General features: G+C 40.7%; 1 protein-coding gene across 1 annotated transcript in view; it reads left to right on the top strand.

Moving 5' to 3' along the window:
- Positions 1-25,194, top strand: part of RGS20 (regulator of G protein signaling 20) — an 84,152-nt gene that overhangs the window by 44,159 nt on the left and 14,799 nt on the right. The window contains 2 exon segments of the mRNA XM_055318310.1: positions 15,185-15,333; positions 23,297-23,380. Coding sequence (XP_055174285.1) covers positions 15,185-15,333; positions 23,297-23,380 — 233 coding nt within the window.

Genomic DNA, 25,194 nt, shown 5'->3' with positions numbered 1-25,194 from the left:
CTTCTCATCTCCCTAACTCACGAGTCCTCAGCACCCTCCACCCTTTCATCATTCACTACCCTTCCATGTTCCAGGAACAGGCCAGGATCATTTGTATTTACAGTTCCTTCTTAGAAGCACCCCCAACCATATTTGTGTGCCCGCCTCCATATCACTGCTCTCACCTCAGAGACCTTCCCTGGCCACTATCCCTCATCATGCTATAGGCTATCAACCATTTTAGCATTTTTGCAGCACTTCTCAGACTTCAAGTTCTCTTACCTATTTGTTGTCACGGTTTTGTGTTTCTCTGACTAGAATGTAAGCCCTTGACAGAAACAGTCAGGCTTACCCCAGAGGCCCCCCTGCCTGCAACACGGACTGCTTCAGGTGGAGCTCAATAAATGTGAAATCAGTTCAGCAGGAAAAGCCTTTGAAAACAAACAACATGGTCATATTTTTAACCTTTTCACCCTAGATTTGTAATCAAGTCATTTTTTTTTTAGATTTTGTTTATTTATTTGAGAAAGAGAGAACACAAGAAGGGGAGAGTGTAGAGGGAAGGGGAGAAGCAGACTCCCCTGCTGAGCAGGGAGCCCCACTTGGGGCTCAATCCCAGGACCCCTGAGCCCAAGGCAGATGCCTGACTGACTGAACCACCCAGGTCTCCCTAATCGAGTCATTCTTTGCCTGATCCTCCTACTGTGCCATCACACATAGATTCAGCAGATTTTCCACATTTGAGAAGGTGTAAAACAAAGTGTCCAGGCAGGATGTGAAAAGCATACCTTGCCACCATTTCTCACAGTGTCTGTTGACAATATCCCACAATGCTGGAGCTCACAAAAACCTTTTGCAAGGCCATGACTATGCTTATTGGGCTCCAGATTTGTGCCAAGAACTTTGCAGGATTTCTGTATGAAACAGACACCATGCCGATCACTGTTACACATTTTTTTAAAGTTCCTTGTCCATATGCTTTCTGGCCCTTTGACAAACAGGTCAAAAATGTTGAAAGCACAAGGCAAACATCTTGCAGTAAGAGGAACACTTCCATAGGAGGGAGGAGGCGAGCATGCGTCTGGAGTCTGGCATGCATGCTGTTCGCGCTGGCAGGTCGCCCAGGGCGAGCTCCCCTGCCTCGAGTTCCCTGTGCGCCATGAAGTCAGACGCCCTGGCAGGTGACAGACATCCAGATAATTATAAAGCTCTGTTCTGCCCTTCTTCCATTATCATGTCTTCTAGCCTTCCTTGTTATCATTTTAGCTTTCTTTAAAACCATGCCACACAAACAGAAAAGTGCACAGATGGTTTGGCCGGTTCTCACCACCTCCACACACCCCTGTAACCCTCACCCACAGTGTGGTGGCCGCACATGACAAGTCCTCAGAAGCCTCCTCACCAAGGGGAAGCACTATTCTGACTCCTGACAGCGGAGAACAGTTTTGCCAGAAGAGTTTTGCCGGGGCCTGAATTTTTCTTTTAATAGAGTCATGCAATGTGTAGTCTTTTTTCATCTGGCTTCTCCCACTCAACATTGTTGGTGAGATTCATCCACATCTTGCGGTAACGGTAGAGCCGTCATTGCTGAGCAGCAGTCTGTTGTGTGAATGAATATACCACAACTTATCCATTCTGCCACTGATGAACATTTGAGTCGTTTTAGATGTGAGTACATTCAAGAACGCCCTAATGCATGCTTTCGGCGCAGTGTTTCTGGGGAGTGTATGTATACTAAGGACTACAATGGCTGGGTCTGAGGGTGTGTATGTGGTCAGTGCTCACGAATGTGAGTGCTCCAAAGTGGTTATACCAGTTTGCACTCCCATCAGCAATGTATTTTCTCTATATGATCACCATCATTTGGCATTTTCTTCATCATTTTAGCTCTTCGGAGGTGTGTGTACAGGTGCCATTCCCTGTGTTTTAGTAGTTGGCTAAATCTGCATGGTATTGTTACACTAATTATTAGGGTATGGATATTGCTATGAAAATGAAGAAAAAGCTAAACTTTTAATTTTTTAAAATTTATTTATTTATTGGAGAGAGAGAGAGTGTGGGGGTGGGGGGAGAAAAGCAGAGGGAGAGGAAGAGAGAAACTTAAGCAGACTCTGTGCTGAGCGCAAAGCCTGCGGGACCCCATCTGATGACCCTGAGATCATGACCTGAGTGGGAAGAAGTCAAGTGTCTGTCATTTAACTGACTGTGCCACATAGGCACTCCAAAAAAGCCAAAGTTTTAAATGCAAAAACAAAAATGACTGATTTTTATATTTTTGACAGAGGGATCATGTGATATCCATTCATACACTGGCAATTTATTTCCTCTAAATGAAAATGGGCAGGTTAATTTATTAAGCCATTGTGCTGTCATTATTGTGCATGTGTGTATACACGTACGTATGTTTATATAGATAGGTATATATGTACATATATAAATACGTGTGTTCTGTTTGACATGTATTTATATTATTTCTAGTGCCTCCTGTAGGCTAGACACTGCTCTTCTACCATCGTGAAAAAAAAATCACCATATTGATGTAGGTTTCTTTTTAAAATCTTTAGGATATGGTGAACAAATGAGAGGTCCAACAATTGTTATAGGAAAAGTAATATCAGTTTAGTAAAATGCGTCTAATTTGACTAACTGGAATGCTGGTTACACAGTCCCAGAATTAACATTAACGTTGACTACATCTGCTCCGCACCTAGCCACCTTCCACACCAGTTAGGTCCCTGAGAGACAGGACACAAGAAACTATGAGAAGCAGACCACATTCCTGCCCAGTTTCTGCCCATGATCTTTCCCTGATGACCTAGCTGATAACCTAGTACTGTCCATGCTCCTTCTTTCATGGTTCTTCAGAGCCTAACCCAGAGCAACATCAGAAAAACTGTTTTCTTCTTCTTCTTCTTCTTTCTTCTTTCTTCTTCTTCTTCTTTTCTTCTTCTTTCTTCTTCTAGGAAAGGGATAAAGGGGCAGAGGGAGAGAGAATCTTAAGCAGGCTCCACACCCAGCCCACTATGAGGCTCAATCTCACAGACCTGAGATCATGACCTGAGCTGAAATCAAGAGTCAGATCCTTAACCAACTGAGCCACCCAGGAACCCCCTGGGTGGAGGGGGGGGGTTTCTTTTTAAATAATCTCTATTCCCAACATGGGGCTTGAACTATGAACCTGAGATCAAGAATTGCATGCTCTTCCAGCTGAGCCAGCCAGGCGCCCCAGATAACTTGTGCTTCTTCAGTTCAACAGCCTTATCTTCATCCAAAATGAAGAAGCATCTCCCAAGCAAAAGCATGATCATCCCAAAGTCAACTCCTTCCCTACCAAGTACCACCTAAAACATTGCCTCAGAAGGAGTGAAAAAGAAAGACCACAGAGGGAGAAAAGGCAGTGGAAACTCTCTTATAGCTCCTTCCAGAATTTTACCCTTTTTCTAGTGATCCAAGGCCAGATGGAGGCAGAGTAATGTGGAGACTGCCTTCATAATCCAAAGCTGGAGAGGATAACTAGGGCTGAGACACATGGAGATAGAAAGGGGGATGGATGTGAAAGACATCTTGGGAAGAGACTCTATTTGGCTCTGCCACAAATTAGAAGTGGGAGAAGTGAAGGGTGGCTTCAAGCTTTCTTAACTAGATAGATAGCAATGCTGCCTACCAAGATCAGGACAGGAAGAAAATGGGTAGGTTTATCCATGAAAATAAGTTTGAATTTGTATATTAATTTTTCCATGTTGCAAGTATGTTGTCATGTTTTTTTTTTCTATAATTTGCCACAATTAGCTCATACATTCTTGTTAGAGGGACTTTTCCTTGCTGAGAAACACTAAGACACTGGCAGAAATTCTTAAGCAAACTGTTAATGACTGACACATTCCTTAATGATTTGAAAATTCTTTAAAGCAGCCCCATAGACCAAGATTTTCATACGTGTTTCCGAGGTGTCCCTGAGCTAAGTTATCATTGGGAATGTGCCCATCTACAATCTCCTTTAGAAATTCCCATGATCTCCTGGGATAAGGAAAGTCCAGGATGAAGATTTCAGTCAGTACTTGCAAAATGTTAATTGTTTGGTATTAAGAAAGAACAAGTTAAAACATGTATAACTGATTAACTTCCTTTAGATCATACTCTTATTATTTCTGATATTTCCCAAAAACAGTCGTAAACGTTGGGTTATACAATATGTCCATTTAGTAACAGAAAAGAAGAGAAAGACATTACAATTATAGTCTTAAGCTTGGCGGCAGGCACGTAGACAGAGGAGTAAAGGTTTCCATTCAGAGTCACTGCAAAGCAGATGGTAACACACTTAATGTATTTTTTTAAGAGGTGAGGACTTGTGTAAGCATCCATCTGGAAGTAATTATAATTCTAAAATGTCTATTGTTATCAGTAAGCTTTCAGTTGACTCCCCCTTCTAGAACAATGAACTAGCTTTTTCTTAAAATAGCCCCCAAATTATTCAGACTATAAAACCAAAGGAAGAAATTTTTGAAAACTCATAGTTTTGCACAGAGGAAGAATTAAGATCTCCCACCAGCCTACGAGCTACTAAAAATTGTTAGCTCTCCATGCCTTATAAAGTGGAAGATACAGCTCTGATTAGAGTTTTGGTCCATTTGAAGTCAGTGCAAGTAACTTCTAGATCTTCATTAATTAATATTTCATGAGGTGGAGTGAGTTGGACTTCTTTCTGGTAATGACTGTACCACAGGGTAATGGGCCGACATTCCCTCAAACTTGAAACTTTTATTGCGGGAACCAGCTAAACAGAATAGAAACATCACTGTGGACCTGGGTTCACTTATTTCCCAGCAGCTAATAATAACAGGTGGAAGCCTTTAGGCAGGTGGTGCGTTTGATGGTGACTTATTTAGCATCAGGCAATCTGGTGTTAACACTTGGACTCTGTGACTCAGGGAAAGCTGTTCACCTGTGGTTGTTTTCAGACCAAGTAGCTAAACCCAGGAAGTGTTCAGGAGGGGAACGGTCCCTGCTGATTTCAGTTGGTCTGTTTTTCAAACTCCCTGGTGTAGATTCTTGAATGAGAGAGCCTTCCTGTGGCTTAACCAGCCTCAAACCCAAACACCCTCAGAATCAACCCCCTTCAGGTCTTGGAAGCCCGGTGCTCGTCATACCCGATGTGCACCTCCCTCCAACCTATGTAAGGACTTTGAACATTCCCCTTTCCCCAGCCTGTTCACTCGATTCTAACAGTGAACAGAAGTTATTCAGAAGTTAGGTCCCATCTGAGTGGGACCTGGATCTTTCCCCTGCCCCCTGCACGTGAGCACCCAACTTTCAGAACCAGTACGTGCAGAACCTGCAGAAGGCTTACACTCAGCCCTCTGCCACGTGGCTGTGGAGCACACCGTGGATGTGCTAGCCCTGTGGCAGGGTGGTATCTGTGAAAAATCAGGCTGCGTCCAGGACAAAATAATGTTAGGAAATGTTTTTCCAGCCTATAGAAACTTAAAAAGCAGGAAGACCAAAATCAGGATAAAATTAAGAGCAAATTCTGCTAAGTACTGAGAAATATTATTGCAGAACAGAGAAATGAGTGTGTCTCTTGAGGCGGCAGCACAGAAAATATTCCTGGAGCATAACCTCCGTTCCTCTTTTTTTTTTTTTTTTAATTCATGAGAGACACAAAGAGAGAGAGAGAGAGAGAGAGGCAGAGACACAGGCAGAGGGAGAAGCAGGCTCCATGCAGGGAGCCCAACGTGGGACTCGATCCCGGGTCTCCAGGATCACACCCGGAGTGGAAGGCAGATGCTCAACAACGGAGCCACCCAGGCATCCCACCTCTCTTCCGGATGGGTGCCTCTGGCAGTGGGAGCTTAGCAAGCAGTGCAAGATCCAGGAACAGAAGTGGCTCACGAGGAAGAGACCTTTGTTCCTGGTACAAACTCAATCATTTGAACAGGCTAAAAAAAAATTTCGGGGGAGGGTTGCCTGGGTGGTCACTGGGCTAAGCATTCCCCTGTCCCCCAGCTCATGCGGCACTCCCTCCCTCTCCCTCTCTCAAATAAATAAAACATTTTAAAAGATATCGGAGGACAGAGAGAGCATGACAGAAAAGAAGGTACAGTCCGCGTGCAACAGTGTAGTGCCAAGGAAGCCTAACACTTATTTGTAGTCAATCTAGTACAGTTGGTATATTTGGACTTACTAAGGCTATAAAATACCAGAAATAGTTCTCTGCCTTCACCTCCCACCCGTTTTGACTTCATTAGTAAGTTCTTCAGTGTGAAAACAAAGAAAGGGCAAAACTCAAACCAGTTGTTTCTGCAACACATGGTAAGGAAGGTGTACTGGGAATGACTGAGCTGATGGGTGATGAGGATGCCAGGAGTCCGGTGCTGTGCACCCACCCCATTCCCACTCTTCTTTATCTCAGATAAGGGGGCTGCATAACAGTTCCTGTGCTCATAAATCACCTTTCTTGTGAAACATTTGATGTTTTCAATGTGTTGACAGCCTTCTTATCTATGCTACAATGTAAAGAATCTTTCCAAAATATTTAGGGGCACTGAGTGGCTCAGTTGGTTAAGAGTCTGCCTTCAGCTCAGGTCATGATCCCAGAGTCCTGCAATCAAGTCCTGCATGGGGATCCCTGCTCAGCAGGGAACCTGCTTCTCTCCCTCTGTCTGCTGCTCCCCCTGCTGGTGCTCTCTCTCTCTGACAAAAAATTTTTTAAATGTATCTTTAAAAAAAGAAAAAAACCTTTCCTAAATATTTAAAGAGTCAGATACCATTGGTTTGGGAGGTAATGATTCTGCTGTGAGTCAAGTGACCAGGCTATTGGGTTCTTCCAGCCAATGACATTATGATCCCAGAAAATGAATGGAAAATTCTAGGGGTGGCTTTGTACTATATTATTTCATTTATATGGCATTCTGGAAAATGTAAAGCTAAAGGTAAGTAAAGCTACATCTTTTTAAACCTTGAATAAAGTTACCCAAAATCACACTATATTCAAAAATGGTGAAGTCCTAGAGGCCACGTTTTCTAATCAATGCAAATATATATATAAGCCACCTAACTCTTGGAAATGAACAAGGGGTAGTGGAAGGGGAGGTGGGCAGGGGTGTGGGGTGACTGGGTGATGGGCACTGAGGGGGGGCAATTAGCGGGATGAGCACGGGTTGTATATGTTGGCAAATTGAACTCCAATAAAAAAAATTTTTTTAAATAAATTGAAAAAAATATATATATATATATAAGCTCATGACAAGGCCACTCAAGAAATTAAAAAGAAACTTCTGAAAAACCTTGGATAAAAAGAAATCTGAGCTTAAATTAGGTCTGAGCTCCTTGTTAACCAGTAGTGCACAAAGCAGTAATTGGATAAACATGTGTAGACCAAACTACATTAATTAGAAAACAGCAATGATGGAAAATAAACTAAAAATTTAGTGCCAGAGGTGAGAAAACTAACAAAGTAGTTTTCAAGAAAGATAAATACAGAATAATGGACATGAAAACAAACTGATGAAATTTACAGTGATAAAAATAAAAGTTATTTTACCAGCAAAAACACATTTATTTGAGAATAGCAGAGATTGCAATTTAGGACAGGCAAGCCAGCAAAAACCCAGAGGCTAGTCTAACAAAAGAGAGTAATTTTATGGAGAAGTTGGAAGTTGGGGGAGGGGTTGTTTTGTAGAAAAGTCCACTTGAGAAAAGCAAGAGTCCAGGGTGATGAGGGTTGCTCATTGGCCCAGTTGCTGGGTCGTTGATTTCTTCTGGAGATGCAATGTGTATCTTTTCTGTTGTGGCCTGTAATTGATTTTTCTTTTCTGTTTGAAGATCTTCTGTTGGAGTCTCTAATTGGCAGTGCTTCCCGTAATTGACATCAACTGGTAAGGGGTGAGAGCTCCCCCCTCTGGTCTCCCCACTCCATGTTAGTAAGGTTTCCCATAATTAATTTTTATACACTCATGATCCATAATGGAGTGCTGCCCAAAGGGAGTCAAGAGCCAAGATTTGTTAAAGAAAATGGAACTCAGAAGCTGTTCCATTTGGGATTTCGGATTTTGGTTTCCTTCAAGGGAATTTGTCCTCTCAAATTCCTCATATATTTAACTTTCAGGCCCCTGAATATCCCCTGATGGCAGGATCATTTCCTAAGAATTGCTAGGGATGATTTTGATTTTATGTCCTCTAAGGTTCTTGGTTCTTCTTCATTGGGATCTTGTCTATGAGTCTATACCCTTGTCTATGATTCTAACAGGAGCTCGGCCTTAGGCCTTAAGAGATAAGATTTTTTTTTCATACATTACTTGATGTGTCATCATATTCTCAATATGTAAGTCAAAAATGGCTGTTTTCAGATTTAGAAACTATAATGAAAATAAACAGCTATTAATGGAATCTAAGCACCAAGTTTAACAAAAAAAATAACTTTTCTGAGCTAATTATAGTTACGTTAAATTTTTTTCAAACAAGATACTACTTTTGATTCCAAATTAGTAAAAGATTGTGATCAAGATTAAGAGTTTGCTTTGGCTTTTGCTTGAACTTTGAAAAAATTCTCTTAAATGCCAGGATCCTAGGTATTTGGAAAAGCCATATTTGAGTAGAATTATCTTTTGGTTAAGATCTGAATATTTAATAAATTGCCAACCTCTATTATTCCCATTTCCTCAAGCTGATTTTTAAATGCCATAAATTATAGAATAAAGCATCTGACATTGGTTTTGCATTCACACAACCTTTCCAGCAAAGGGAAGCTAGTTACTGGGGCATTATGCCTGTGACATGCTTGAGTCATCCCCACAGACACTGAAGTGATGCCCAACAGTCTATGCCAGACACTCACCAGAAGAAGAAGACAATAGCAATGATAAGGAAGCTCTGAGTCCATGTTATTTAGAAAGAACAAATGGAGGCTGGGAGGATGGGGTAATTGGGTGATGGGCATTAAGGAGACAACGTGATGTAATGAGCACTGGGTGTTCTATGTAATTGATGAATGACCGAACTCTACATCTGAAACTAATGATACACTAAATGTTAATTATTTGAATTGAAATAAAATATGATTAAAAAAAGAAAGGACAAATGGAAATAAAATGTGTACAGCGTTCTCCCACAAATATGGTGAGGCAAAGGAAAAAAGATACGTGAAGCTAGTTTGGCTAATCAGATCATATGCCAGTCTCTAAAAGGACTGAGCCAATTAATACATACCAATGGCATATTTAAAAAATCTTATAAATAGATAGTATTCATTTAGTATATGTTTTTAGGCCTCGTATTAATCAGCTATCACAATGAAAAATTCTCTACAAATATTTAGTGACACCAAATATGCAACTCTCCCATAGGCAATTACACATTTGTCTCTTAAACAAGCAGACAGTAATTTAAAGCAAATCATCTGACAGTGATAAGATGACTATTAATAATGAGTTTCAGTAAATTTGCAAACTAGGTGAAATGGATGAGTTTTTTAAACAGGAGATGAAAAATACCATATTGACTCAAAGAAAGGAGGAAAATGAAAACAAATCAAGGAAGAAATTGAAGACATAGTTAACAAGCCACTCTTGAGAGATTTCAGTAATTTTGCAGGCAATCTCTGCAAGTCCTCAGGAAAAAAATAATTTCCTAATAAAGATACATAGGGGTGCCTGGGTGGCTCAATCAGTTGGGTGCCAGACCCTTGGTTTCAGCTCATGATCTCCAGGTCATGAGATCAAGCTCCATATCAGCTTCATGGAGCTGCTTCAGATTCTCTCTGTCTGGGATCCCTGGGTGGCACAGCGGTTTGGCGCCTGCCTTTGGCCCAGGGCACGAACCTGGAGACCCAGGATCGAATCCCACGTCTGGTTCCCGGTGCATAGAGCCTGCTTCTCCCTCTTGCCTGTGTCTCTGCTTCCTTCAATGCATCTCTCATGAATAAATAAATTTAAAATCTTTTTTTTTTTAAAAAGAATAACCATCTTTTAGACCCGAGAAGAGTTTTTCCAATAAGATAAAGGTGGTTCAAAATTTAAAAATTCATTAATTTGTTTCATTAACTATTCAAAGGAGGAAATTCATATTCTTAACAGATACATATTCTCAATAGATATTTTAATTGATAGAGTTCAATATTTTAAAAAGTTTTGTTTTGTTTTTATTGAAGTTCAATTTACCTACATATAGTGTAACACCCAGTGCTCATCCCATCAAGTGCCCCCCCCCAGTGCCCGTCACCCAGTCACCCCATCCCCCCACCCACCTCCCGTTCTGCAATCCTTTATTCATTTCCCAGAGTTAGGAGTCTCTCATGGTTTGTCTTCCTCTCTAATTTTTACCATTCAGTTCCCCTCCTTTCCCTTATAATCCCTTTCACCATTTCTTATATTCCCCATATGAGTGAAAACATAGTATGATTTTCCTTCTCTGGTTGACTTACTTCACTCAACAGAATACCCTCCAGTTCCAGCCACCTTGAAGCAAATGGTGGGTATTCATCCTTTCTGGTGGCTGAGTAATATTCCATTGTATATAAATGTTTTAAAGAAAAATTTCAAACAAGTATACTTAAACGTAGAGAGGAAGGTGGTGTCTGGGTGGCTCAGTTGGTTAAACGTCCAATTCTTGATTTCAGCTCAGGTCATGATCTGAGGGTCGTAAGATGGAGCCCCATGTCAGGCTCATGCTGGGCCTGGACCCTGCTTAAGATTCTTTCTCCCTCTCCTTCTCCCCTCCCCTCAGTTTATGAGCTTACTATCTTAAAAAGTATAGAGAGGAAGGTATAACAAAGTCCCTGTGTTAATGACACAATTATCAACATTTTGTTAATATTTAATATTCAGATTTTTATTAACACATTTTGCCTTTTCTCACACTCTCCTATTCCACCATGGCTCAGCAGGGCATAAATCCTCAAGACTAACTACTGCCTCCACTGAACACTCCAGCACCTCATAATTGAGTGAAAAACATCTATCCATTTAGAAATTTTGGAATTGAGAGGGGGATATAGGTTGCTCGTAGATTTTATAGGAATAGCATATATTTTTTTGTTTATCTGAAGTTTTAAATGATTCAGAATGTCAGAATTACTGAACTGAGTGTAAGATTTTCAAGAAATCATACAAGAAATTCTAATATTAAACAGAAGAAAAATTAAATGGATTATGTTATGAGGCCAAGTTGAAACTCTATAAAGATAAACTAAACATGGAACACTGAGAAAAGAAAGGAATTATAAGTGAGGAAAGTGGTTAACAACCATGATTTGTCCAAGAAATACCAAAAGACCATAATCATCAATCATTATTCAATGTGGAAGAACAAACTAGAAACATTACAACTGTATACAGTACTGTAAACTTTAATGCAATCTCAGCAACATGCACCTCTCCTATTGATTGATAAAAGACTGCTGTGTTCAAAAGAAGACAATATCTTTTATATATATAATCCTTTCAGGAACCATCAATAAGGTGTAAGTCCAGCAATAGGTGTATGTATAAGCAAATTGTGTATATCTAGACAATGAACTACTGCTCAGAAATTTTTTAAATTTTTTTAATTTTTTAAATTTATTTATGATAGAGAGAGAGAGAGAGAGGCAGAGACATAGGCAGAGGGAGAAGCAGGCTCCATGCACCGGGAGCCCGATGTGGGATTCGATCCCCGGTCTCCAGGATCGCACCCTGGGCCAAAGGCAGGCGCCAAACCGCTGCGCCACCCAGGGATCCCTTTTTAAAATTTTTTAAAAATTTTTTTATTTATTTATGATAGTCACACACACACAGAGAGAGAGAGAGTCAGAAATTTTTAAAAAGGAATGAATGTTTGATATACATAACCATCATAAAATAATCATGTTGGGTAAAGGAAGCCAGACAAAAAAGATTCCATTTGTATAAAATTCTTTAAAAATTCAAATTAACATATGGTGGGAAAAAGCAGATCGGTGATTGCTAGAGCAGGCAGGAGCAGGAGAGAAGGGCAAGAGGGATTCCCAAGGGGTGTGAGGAAACTTGCAGTGGATGATGTGGTCGTGATTGTTGTGGTGGTAGTCTCACAGGTATATTAACATGCCAAAACTTATCAAATTATACCCTTTAAATAGCATTTGCAGACTCTATGCTAGTTACACCTCAATAAAGCTGTTCTCAAAAATGTGTAAGAACAGACTTTGATGACATTTGTCTTTGATTTCGGAGAATATATTTAGTCATGAACAACTGTGTGATGTTCTCTCAGAGTTTGCTCACTAAACCATTAAGTCTTCCTCGGGTTTACAAAGAATGAGGTATGTACAAGCAAATAAAATAAGTTAACTAATAAGCAGGGGTGGGAGGCCTGGGTGGCTCAGTCAGTTGGGCAGCTGACTCTTGGTTTCAGCTCAGATCATGATCTCATGGTCCTGGGATTGAGTCTGGTATCAGATTCCATGCTGAGTGCTTGAGATTCACTCTCCCTCTCCCTCTGCCCCTCCCCTACTCACACTCTCCATCTCTCTGTAAAATAAATTAAATAAATAAATAAATAAAATAAATAACGGGCACAACTTGTTTTGTACTATGTAAACAATAGAAGAAAATGTGATTAACTCCATAAAATTACCTTCTCCCAGAAACCTTCAGCACACATCACACATATGGGCAAAGTGCTATGAGTCTTCTCATAAAGTCATGAAGAAGCCCAAGGTACCAAAAAGTACTACTACTTTTCAATATTTTTTTTAACTTTTTTTTTTATTTATTTATGATAGTCACAGAGAGAGAGAGAGGCACAGAGACATAGGCAGAGGGAGAAGCAGGCTCCATGCACTGGGAGCCCGATGTGGGATTCGATCCTGATCTCCAGGATCGCGCCCTGGGCCAAAGGCAGGCGCCAAACCGCTGCGCCACCCAGGGATCCCTACTTTTCAATATTTACAGAACTTCCTGGCCAATGAAATAAGACCATGGAGAGGAAAGATACTGTACTTGGAAAGGTACAGAAGGTAAACCAACAAGTGTGACTATTTATAGACAGTATGATCATCCACCTAGAAAACCCAAGAGGATCAGTAGAAAGACTACTAGAATTAATAAGAGAATTCAGCAGGGAGGCCAGATATAGTAGCCTCCCTATACACCAAAATAACTATTTAGAAACTTGAAGCAGAGAAGTATTTACAAAAGCAGCAAAAAAAAGACCTATAAAATACTCAGAAATAAACCTATCAAAAATATGCAAGACGTGTTTGAGTAAAGCCTTTCAAATACACAGGGGAGGCTCTGAATGAACATATATTCCACGTACTGATTGGGAAGACCCAGTGTTGCAAAGATGTTAGAAAAGTAGTCCCTTGAAACTCATTGACATTCCCACGTCACAATCCTTCCTTCTTCTGAGAAGCTATTGGGATTTTTCTTTTTAATGAGGCAAGTTGCATCAGTATCTCTTAGGACATAACAATCACCTGGAGGCATCTCCTGCTCCAGCCATCTTTGTTTGGAGATTGTGCCCGCTTGCCCTTGCCCCTCAGTGTCCTGAATGAAGTGAAACAATCCTTAGTCTGCATCTCTACTGCAAGGCCACAGATGCCTAGGAAGAAGCCCAGGTTTCTACCTCCGGGGCATTAAAAGGGTCTTGTCTCCCAGTGGTGCCATAAAACATGGCTGTGAGTTGAACAAAAGTCTCTGTCTCCACCCTTTGGACAAGTGAGCCACCCCAGTGCCAGCATCCTGGACTGCTTGGGCTGGACACTGGACAGGAGTTCTGAGTGTTGTTCCCGTTGTGGGAAAGCACAGTGAATGCTTGGCCGCGTCTCTCTTGCAGTCCTGGAATACATCCTGCATAATTAAATAAAAGGGCTACTCCAGAGGAGTCATCCTGATTTGGCAGGTACTAAAACAGATGTCATTTCTCATAAATACATCTATAAATTCAATGTAGTCCTACTCAAAATCCCAACATGGAATTTCTGGACCTTGAAAAGCTGATTCCAAAATTCAACTAGATGAAAACAAAACAAAACAAAACAGACACAAACAGCCAAAAACAATTTTTTAATTTGTGAAGAGAATTTTACCTACCCAATATAAAAACCCATACTAAAACTCTAGTAATTAAAGTCCAATAGAACCTAAGAATCAGTAATAGTTGGGAGAGAGAAACCTAGTGTTGGAATGGAATACCACATCCAGAATTTAATCCCAAAGTCCTATTTAAGGTTCTTTAATGTAGCTTTGGTATTTTTGCTTTTACTTCACCAGCAATTGAATAATAGTATCAAGCGTAAAAGTGCACTGGATGATTCCTCCTTCTTGTGCTGCTTCAGCCATTCTGTGGTCTTCAGAAAAAGAGGAGGTTGATGGACAGAGACCTTGTTTGCAATGACTTGCTCTCCACTGAGGTAGGCGAGGGTGACTGTCCCTGCAGATGGCAGGGCAGATCAGAGCAGGCCACAGTTCACAGCCCTTCCTTGCTTCCTGGGAGTAACTGAGCCACAGGACCTAACTTCAGGTCCACATACAGAGTGGGGAAACATCTTCAAGGTTTCAGAGCAAGTTAAGACTTGAACCTACCAGGGGCAACTGGGTTGAGCTGCTGCCTTTGGCTCAGGTTGTGATCCCAGGGTCCTGGGATCGATCCCTGCATTGAGTTCCCCACAGGGAGCCTGCTTCTCCCTCTGCCTGTGTCTCTGCCTCGCTCTCTGTGTCTCTCATGAATAAATAAATTAAATATTAAAAAAGACTTGAACCTGTCAGTGGGGTCTCAGAACCTGGCTGCCCCCCAGGAGTTCCATTCTTCCTCTTAGGACATTTCCTCTTACCGCCTTGTTAGTGCACTTGCCTTCTCGGCCTGGCTTCCTCCGATGCTCCGGCCTTGGGGGCATCCCTAACTCAGCTGCCACCTGCCGCTGCTCCCTGGCAGCTCCACCCAGCGGGAACCCAGGGCTGAGAAATGCGCTCCTCGTCACCAGATGTCCTCAGTAGGTGATGGCAGTGTCTGATTCCTCTCCTGATCTTGAAGCGCCCTAGGGCAGGGACACGCCGTCATTCTATTCACAGTGCTTGGCAGATGCCAGACGCGAAATGTTGGCTACATTAATGGACTCTGAGCGCCAAATGTTGCCAGAATTCGCAGAAATGGCCTGGAGAGAGGCGCCTTGCGTTTTCGCAGCGATCCAGACAGCAGACTCTCCTACCTTGTGTGGTGGTAACTGGCCCCCCTTTCGCTTGCACTGTTGCAGCCCATGGGATCTGAGCGGCCAGAGATGCGGAAACGGCAGATGCCTGCAGCCCAGGAGACCGCCGGCTCCACGCCAGGCCAGCCCGGAGCAGGGGAGCGCGGGGCCAACGCCTGCTGCTTCTGCTGGTGCTGCTGCTGCAGCTGTTCCTGGTAAGTTCGGGGCTTCTCCCGTGCGCTTCTGTATGGGAATTGGCCCCCCTGGGGAGGGCCAGCTTAGGATTAATTCTCTAATTTTATTTTATTTTTTAATATTTATTTGAGGTAGAGAGCATGGGTGGGAGGGCAAAGGTGGAGGGAGAGAATCTCAAGCAGACCCCGCTGAGCATGGAGTCCAATGTGGGCTCCAACTCAACGACCTGGCCTGAGATCATGACCTGAGCTGAAACCATGAGTCAGACACTTAACCGACTGTGCCACCCAGGCTCCCCCATATGTATCTTTTGAACAACTACTATATGCCTGGCACACTGATTTGGGACCTGTGAAGAACAGCAACAACACACACACACACACACACACACACACACACACACACTCACAAAGAGGCTCTGTATTCTAGCTCTCAGGGGACTTCTATTCAAATCCCTGAAATCAGGGTGGTGTGTTAAACAGCTAAAGGAGAGTCTAAGGCCATTGCTGATCAAATGTTAATATTTGGGCAGAAATGACAACTAGGTGTTAGAAAGGAGTGAACTCAAGGCAGTCTACTTGGTAACAAAGGTTTTGTAAAGGAGTTAGGATTTAAGGTGGCTCTTAAAAGTTAAGGTGAGGTAGAGGAGCCTGGATTTTATCTTCTGTTTTTCTTTTATTAATTTCATGTTTTAATAAAGAAAAATGGCAAAATATATGCTTAACAGAGAGAAGAATATAAAAATATAGGCTAACTTACTGGTACAGGAAGATACACAATCTTTGCTTCATAAGAGAGATACACAGTTTGGAAAATATCCTTGACTGTCAAGGTCTGGAGAAATGTGTATAGTTTACACCTAAAAATCATAGGAATGTTAGGTGGCATTTCTGAAATCTTGGCTATGAAAAGTGCTTAGTGCCCACCAAATGTGTGCCTAACTTTAGGCAATTACATTATTGGATATTGGGCACCTGGGTGGCTCAGTCAATTAAGTGTCCACCTTTGGGTCAGGTCATGATCTCAGGGTCCTGGGATCGAGTACCACAGGGCCTCAGCCGGGAGTCTGCTTCTCCCTCTGCCCCCACCCCTGCACATGCATGTTCTCTTTCTCTCTCTCTCCCTCTCTCTCTCAAAAATAAAATCTTAGAGAAGGGTTTTTAAAAATTATTCTATATTTATGTAGGCTTGGCCACAAGTTGGACCAAGATCACTCTCCAGTAGAGAAGACCAGGTGATAGTGCAGCTCTCAAGAACAGTGACAGGGGCAGCCTGGGTGGCTCAGCGGTTTAGCGCCGCCTTCAGCCCAGGGCCTGATCCTGAAGACCCAGGATCAAGTCCCATGTCAGGCTCCCTGCATGAGCCTGCTTCTCCCTCTGCCTGTGTCTCTGCCTCTCTCTCTCTCTCTCTCTCTCTCTCTCTCTCTCTCTCTCCATGTCATGAATAAATAAATAAAATCTTAAAAAAAAAAAAAAGAACAGTGACAGGACTGTTGTAATTGGGGTGAAACAGGTGCAGACTGAAATTAAATGTCCAGGAAAACTTGGTCTCTTGCTTGATTTGAGCTAGTGTTAATTTCCAAGAAGTTCCTATCTGATGGATGGGACTCAGCAATACAATACACCAAGGACTGATGGGATGATGATGGTGGGTGTTTGGCCTGTTCAGTACAAAATCCCAGACACAAGCAGGAATATGGGGGATATGGGACTGGCAGGAGCCAAGCGGTCTGACTCAAGGCAGGGCTTCAGCCCCGAGTAGGAATCTGAAAAATTCAACAGAAAACTGGAAGAGAGGCACAAGTTGGCATACCCTGCACATGTGGGGTCCAGGACCCACCCAACACAGTGGGGAGACCCACCAATGGTGAAGGGATTTCACTCTAGCAGAGTCTTTCACTCTGCTAATCAGTTTCAGTGAGATAGTGAGAGAGAGATGGTTGTGTGAGAGAGATGCAGAGATATTCAGGTGTGGGTGAAACTCCTGTTTACCCCCTCCCTTCTCTACTGCCTTAAAGGGACGCAGGAGGCTGTGACCTCAACAGTGTCTGGGACTGATGGTGTGAGCATAGCCGGTGGTGGCATGCTGCTACCAGAGCAGACACCTTCCACTGGCACCCACTATGGTGAATAAATTATAAAACTATGTTTAGCCATCCTCATCATAGCCAACACTCCTGCAGCACATACTGTGTGCGTACACCTGACACTAATATAACACTGTATATTAATTATACTTCAATTAAAAGAACACAATAGAGCAATGTCATCAAAGAACTGGAGAAAAATAATGGAAAACTTAGTCAAACTCAAATTCAAGAGTGTGGGTTAAGACAAGACATTTTCAGACATACAAAGACCAAGAAAGCTGTCTTCAGACCTTCCCTTAAAAGCACTAAGAGAGAATGTACTTCAGGAAGAACAAGTGAACCCACAGGGTAGTCATGGGAAACAAGTAACAATCATGGACACAGAATGGAATGGATCAAATATAGCTATAAAACATACTTAATTTGTGCTAATAAGTGTAAATCTAAAGTTGTAAACAATATCATGGTAGTGATAGACAAATCAAATAATTTCTGATTTAGGAAAAAATTACATTTTCTTTCCAAATTAATGGCATTCTTGAATAGCCACAAGTATAACAGAGACTTTCCACATCGATGGAAAATAACAGAAACATAGAAAACTATCAACATATGACAAAAGTGGTTTTAACAAGAGAGAATGAACTATTCTATGAATGCCAAGATACTTGGAGTTAGGGTGACTAGCTCATTCCACTTGCCCAGGACTGTCTTTGTTTTAGCACTATCTGAGAACCCATGAGTCCCAGGCAAACTCGGGAAGTGGGTCACCCTACCTGGTATCCAAATCCAAAAAATACTTCTATTCCTATATTGCAGCACATACAAAACCCAGTCTCTCCCTAAACCCCTACACCCCACCCCACCCAAAATGAAGATCAATTCCAGATGGTTTAAAGGCCTAAATGTGAGTAGCCAAGAACAAATACAGGATAATATATTTCTGATTTTGGCATTGGGAAGAATTACTTTTTAAAAAGATTCACAAATAGGACTATATTAAAATATAAAAATGTGTCTAACAAGAGAAAAAGAAACATACTCTATACAAAGACTTGTACATGAATATGTATAGCAGTCACTAGCCAAAAAGTGGAAGCAACCCAAAGGTCCATCAACTGATGAATGGATAAACAAAATGTGGTGTATCCATACAGTGGAATATGATTTGACCATAAAAGGAGTGAAGTCTTGAAACTGCTAAAACATGGATGAACCTTGAAAAGATCATGCTAAGTAAAAGAAGCCAGACACAGAAGACCACATACCCTATGATTCCATTAATGCAAAACATCTGGAATAAATTCACAGAGACAAAAAGTTGATAGTCGCCTCGGCCTGGGGGAATGGGAGTTGGTGCTGATGTGTACAGTTTCATTTTGCAGTGATAAAATGTTCTAAAATTGTGGTGATGGTTGCACAATTTTATGAGTATACTAAAACTATTGACTTGTACCATTTAAATTGTGAGTTTACGGTGTGTGATTTTTATCTGAATAAAACTATTTTTAATATGGGTTTAGCAAAAAATCGGAAGTAAAATGAACACATAGAACATACTGAGAGAAGATGATTACAAGACATTAGCAAATAAAGAATATAAACCTAGAACACACAAAGAAAGAACTTCAGGAGATGAATAAGAAAATAATAACCAAAAGAAAAATAAGCAAAGGAAATGAAACAGAAAAGAATCTACTTGTGCTCCTATAAACAAGGATCAGATACATGAGAGTTAAATATACACCACCTAAATATAATACTCTACCTTAAAAAAACCTCTTGCACACAAGCAAAAGGAGATATGTATGAGAGGATTCACTGAAGCATTAATCTGATTGAGAAAAATTGAAAATGTCTCTAATGTGCAAGAACAGGAGAATGGATAAATATATTGCAGTGTGGTTACACAATGCAGTACCATACAGCATTTAAATACATGTGCTGGAGGAAAAAAGAATATATGTTGTGGGGTGCCTGAAGAGCTCAGTCAGTTAAGCATCTGACTCTTGATTTTGGCTCAGGTCACATCTCAGGGTCGTGGGATCAACCCCACCTCAAGCTCCGTGCTCAGCATGGAGTCTGCTTGGGATTATATCTCTCCCCTTTCCCTCTCCACTCAAAAGCATACAGCTTTTGAGATTTTTCCATGTTGATAATACCTACTAGAGTGGGTTTTTTTTTTTAAGATTTTATTTATTTACTTGAGAGAGAGAGAAGAAAAACAGCAGGAGTCAGGGGAAGAGGCAGAGAGAGGGAAAAGCAGATCCTCCACCAAGCAGGGAGCCTGACTTGGAGCCCCACGCTAGGCTCGATCCCAGGACCCCCAAGATTATGACCCAAGCCAAAGTCAGATGCTTAACCAACTGAGCCACCCAGGTGCCCCCCTAGTAGAGTCATTTTTTAAGAAAATTAAAAGGAAGTACGTTTTCTAAGCCCTTGTATTATCTTTCTCAAAATTCTGCTTCATGGCCTTCTGGCATTTCATTTTATCAAAGAAGTCATGCAGATACTTGATTTCTTAAAAATAAACTTTTTTTTCCTTGTTAGAAGATTGAAGAATTTTTTCCTCTTTATAAGTCAAAAATTTACTAAAACAGGGGCACTTGGGTGGCTCAGTGGTTGAGCATCTGCCTTTGGCTCAGTCATGATCCCATGGTCCTGGGATTGAGTCCCACATCGCGCTCACTGCATGGAGCCTGCTTCTCCCTCTGCCTGTGTCTCTGCTGCTCTCTGTGTGTTGCTCATGAATAAATAAATAAAAGATAAATATTTTTAAAAATTTACTAAAATATATCTAGCCATGGGACTTCTTTTACTGAATAGCTCTTAAACATGGTGAACAGCTATTTTAGCTTCTAGGAGTTTTCTTCTACTGTAACAATAACAAATCAGGTTGAAAACGACACAAAATATATTTTTCACTTTTTTTAAGAACTCATTAAGAAATATTCCTCCTTTAAATAATGAGACATGGAAAAAATGTCAAAGCTAAATAAAGGTTGTATTATTTAATTCACAATGTAACTTCCAGTTCTCTTAGAAATCTTGTGTCAAATTCATCCTTTATTTTTCTCTTTGATTTTTCATACCCATTGTGTACTAATGTTTTCTGCTTACAAAAGAAGTCTAAGAAGTTAAGCAGTATTAATGCTCCTGCAGCACGAACACCACCCAGATGTCTCTTGTTTGTTTTTGTTTTAAGAAACCATTATTTACTGAAACTGGCATCATGAAAGCAACAAGTCAGAAGAGTTCCTGCATTTCTAATGACCACATTAACGAAAAACAGAGCTGCGCACACACACACACACACACACACACACACACAATTACCGAAAATCCATAAAGCAAATGTGCTAAAAATAGGCTGAATTACTCTTATAAAATGGTGGAAAGAGTGCAAAGGAAAGATATAATAAAAGGAATAGAAAAGAGCAGTAGCAATAGTCAGATAAAGCAAACTCAACCAATAATAAAAATCCATTTTGAAATTAATGGGGAACTAAAAGCAAGAACAAAGCAAGGATGTCTATGCTCTCCCCTTCTCTTTAACATTGTATCTTATCAGGCATCAGTTGATGCGTGTGGACAAGAAGAAACAACCTGTGGCCTAAGAATCAGAGGAGAAGTAGTAAGACTCTCCCTATCTGCAGAAGATATGAGAGTATACCTGGAAATCCCCAGAGAATTGTGGCTAAACCAGAGCAAACACCAAAGAATTCAGTACGAAGAAAGATACAGAATTAGTGTAAAAAAGAATAGCCTTCAGAATGTAAAGAACTCTCACAATGCAAAAATAAAAGGATGAACCAATTTAAAAGTAGGCAAAAGAGGGGTTCAGTCAGTTGAGCATTCAACTCTTGATTTCGGCTCAAGTCAGGATCTCATGGGTCATGAGATCAAGCCCTGCATTGAGCTCTGCACTCAGCGAGGACTCTGCTTAAGATTCTCTCTCTCTCTCCCTCTGCCCCTGTCTCCTTTTCTAAAATAAATAGATAAATCTTTTCTTTTTAAGAAAAACATATTTGAAAAAAAAATTAAAAAAAAAGAAAAACGTATTTGGAAAATAAAAAGATGATAAAAGTAGGCAAGAGTGTAGAACATGTCTCCAAAAAAGACCTACAAATAGGTAATAATACATGAAAAAATAATCTCCTTAGCCATTAGCAAAATGCAAGTCAAAACCATCATGAGGTACCACCACCTCATACCCCCTGAGTCAATAAGAATAAAAAAGATACTAGGAAGTGTTGACAAGGAGGTGGAGAAATAGTCTCTCCAGCATTGCTGGTAGGAGTGTAAAATGGCACAGCTGCTTTGGAAAACAATTTGCGACTTCCTCAAAATGTTGAAAACAGAGTTACCATAGGAAAGCACTTCCATTCCTAAGTGTCTGCCCAAGAGACATAAAACAAACATCCACAGAAAAAACCTGTACATGATCGTGCACAGTGGAATTATTTATAATAGCAAAAAAGTGCAGATAACCTAAATGTTCATCAACCAGTGGATGGATAACAAATTGGCACATATCCAAACGGTGGAATGTTATTAAACTGCAAAAAGGAATGAAGTACTGATACCCACTACAACATGAATGAACCTTAAAAACAATTTGCCAGGTGAGAGAAGGTAGCCACCAAAGACCACGTGCTGTATCATTCAGAAGAGGCACGTCTGTGGAGACAGGAAGTAGATCAGCAGGTGTCTGGGGCCGGAGGACGCAGGATATAGGGGGTAATGAGGAGGGGCTGCTCCGTGGGTCTTCCTTTTGGAGGGATGAAAATGTTCTGAAGTTAGGTCATAGTGATGGTTGTACAACCTTGTGATTATGCTACAAACCACTAGATTGTACATTTTAAACAGGTAACTTCTTGATGTATAAATGATTTTCTGGGGGCACTGGGGTGGCTCATTTGGTTAAGCATCTGCCTTCAGCTCAGGTCATGATCTCAGGGTCCTGCGATCAAGCCCTGTGTCAGGCTCCCTACTCAGTGGGGACTCCACTTCTTCTCTCTCTCTCTGCCCCTCCCCCACTCATCTCATCTCTCTCTCTTTCTCTCTCAAATAAATAAAATCTTTAAGAAGAAAATAAATAAGTAAATGATGGTTCAATAAAGCTATTAAAAAAGTAGTAGCCTTAATATGTACAAACAGGAACCAGTTAAGAGATGAGATGAAAACTGCATTTGCAATAACAACAGAATCACTTGGAATAAATAAGGAAATTTAAAGTCTCCTGAAAGGCATAAATTTTGTATGCTTTCCCGGTTTTCTCATAACATTTTTGCATATGTGCCTAGAAATATCTAAGACCTCTATTTTGACTGGAAAGACAAATACATTTTGACGAGAATGTACACTTTTTTTCAAGGTGTAGAAATGAAATGAAAACCTCAAACATTCCTGATAACCTGACCCCTGACCTTTTTATATTTTTCTTACAGATGTTTTTATGAAAATAAGTATTATTCTAAATGTAAACTCTCCCTCAATTAGTGTAGACCACAATATTATAATTATTTTGCTAATGCTTTGGTATCATACATTTGGTTTGGGTTTAAGACTTTTTATTTATTTATTTGAGAAAGAGTACAGGAGCATGAATGAGGGGCAGAGAGAGAGGGAGAAGCAGACTCCCTGCTGAGCAGGGAGCCTGATGTGGGGCTCAATCCCAGGACCCTGGGATCTTGACCTGAGCCAAAGACAGATGCTTAACTGACTGAGCCATGCAGATGCCCAACTTTTGGTTTTCTTAAGAAAATCAGGGCCAGTTTTTTTCAAGAAAAGAGAGAAATACTTGGTATTTCTTGGTAATCTGGAGTTCCCTTTAACATATTTCCTGACACATAATGATTTCAATTGATACATAAATGTCTTGTTTCATGCAGTCTTACTGTTAGAAACCAAGAACAGAGACCCAGGAGGCCCTCCCATGAACTCAGACAAGAAGACCTTCCATCCTGTGAAGAAAGGTAAATCTCATTACTGTTTAGCTTACTAAATTGACAGAAATGCCAGCCTTATCATTGTGATTTTTTGGCACTGTAACACACAGTTGCTTAACTGCAGTTTAATGATAATCAGATCCTAAAGTAGCACATTTCCACTCTGCAGAGTTCATTGTGTGACAGGGAGAAAAATTAATTCCATTATTAATTTCATCCCTGCTAATCACAAATATTAACTGATGCTTCTTTTTTTAAATAAATTAATTAAAAAAATAAATTAATTTTTTATTGGTGTTCAATTTACCAACATACAGAATAACACCCAGTGCTCATCCCGTCAAGTGTCCCCCTCAGTGCCCGTCACCCATTCACCCCCACCCCCCGCCCTCCTCCCCCTCCACCACCCCTAGTTCGTTTCCCAGAGTTAGGAGTCTTTATGTTCTGTCTCCCTTTCTGATATTTCCCACACATTTCTTCTCCCTTCCCTTATATTCCCTTTCACTATTATTTATTTATATTCCCCAAATGAAGGAGAACATACACTGTGTCCTCCGATTGACTTACTTCACTCAGCTTAACTGATGCTTCTTGACAAAACATGATGTTTTCCTATTTTCATATGATAGACTTTTAAAAAAATAAAACACAGGGGCAGCCCCGGTGGCTCAGTGGTTTAGCTCCGCCTTCAGCCCAGGGCCTGATCCTGGAGACCCGGGATCGAGTCCTACATCAGGCTCTCTGCATGGGGCCTGCTTCTCCCTCTGCCTGTGTCTCTGTGCCTGTCTCTCATGAATAAATAAATAAAACCTTTAAAAAATAAATAAAATAGAATAAAACATAGTAGTGAAACACACATATTTGGTTTTCAGGAAAGTCCATTTTTCTTCTTAACTATAAATTTATGCTCAAATGTAGTATTGTCTTAATTTAAATATTTTGAAAAATTGTTAGGAAGAAAACACACTACTTTCCATAATATCAGATTTTAAAATTATCTCGTTTTGTTCCTGTATTATCAGTTGACTTACTTTCACTTGCCTATTCTAATGTCTTTTCTTGGTATTATACCTATATAATTACAGATACTGGACAAGTCTCCTAAAAGCATTGTTCAAATAGGTCTTGTATTAAATTGCTTATTTTTGAGGGGGAAAAAAACAAGTAGCCTAAATGGTTACTTAAGTGGTTTTTTTTTTTTTTCATTCTTTTAACTTACTTACCCTTACCCAGATTTTTCAAAGTCTGGGAAGCATATTAAAATCTTCCACAATTTGGTACGCCTGGCATGCTCAGTTTGAGGAATATGAGACTCTTGATCTTGAGGTTATGAGTTCAAGCCTCATGTTGGGTGTAGAGATAACTAAAAAAATAAAAACTTTTAAAAAATATTCCACAATTTATGAGTTTGTTTAAAAATGGCTTTTATCAGGGCACCTGGGTGGCTCAGTTGGTTAAGCATCTATCTTCAGTTCAAGTCATAAACTCAAGGTCCTGGGATCAAGTCCCCATTGGGCTCCCTGCTCAGCAGGGAGTCTGCTTCTCCCTCTCCCTCTGCTTCTCCCCCGTACTCTTGCTCTCCCTCACTCTCTCTCTCAAATAAATAAAATTTAAAAATAAAAATCTTTTAAAAAATAGCTTTTATCTTAAGGCGCTGGCTGGCTCAGTTGGAAGAGCATGCGACTCATGATCTCGGGGTTATGAATATGAGCCCCATGTTGGGTGTAGAGCTTACTAAAAAAATAAGCTTTTTTAAAAATGGCTTTTATCTTACATATACTGGTATGTTGTATTCTGTACCAAAGCTTTGAGGCTCTTCTATCTGGAACGAGAATGCTTCA

The sequence above is a fragment of the Nyctereutes procyonoides genome, unplaced genomic scaffold (genome assembly GCF_905146905.1).
Source record: "Nyctereutes procyonoides isolate TBG_1078 unplaced genomic scaffold, NYPRO_anot_genome, whole genome shotgun sequence".
NCBI classification, from domain to species: domain Eukaryota; kingdom Metazoa; phylum Chordata; class Mammalia; order Carnivora; family Canidae; genus Nyctereutes; species Nyctereutes procyonoides.
This window is presented reverse-complemented; position numbering and strand designations above follow the sequence as displayed.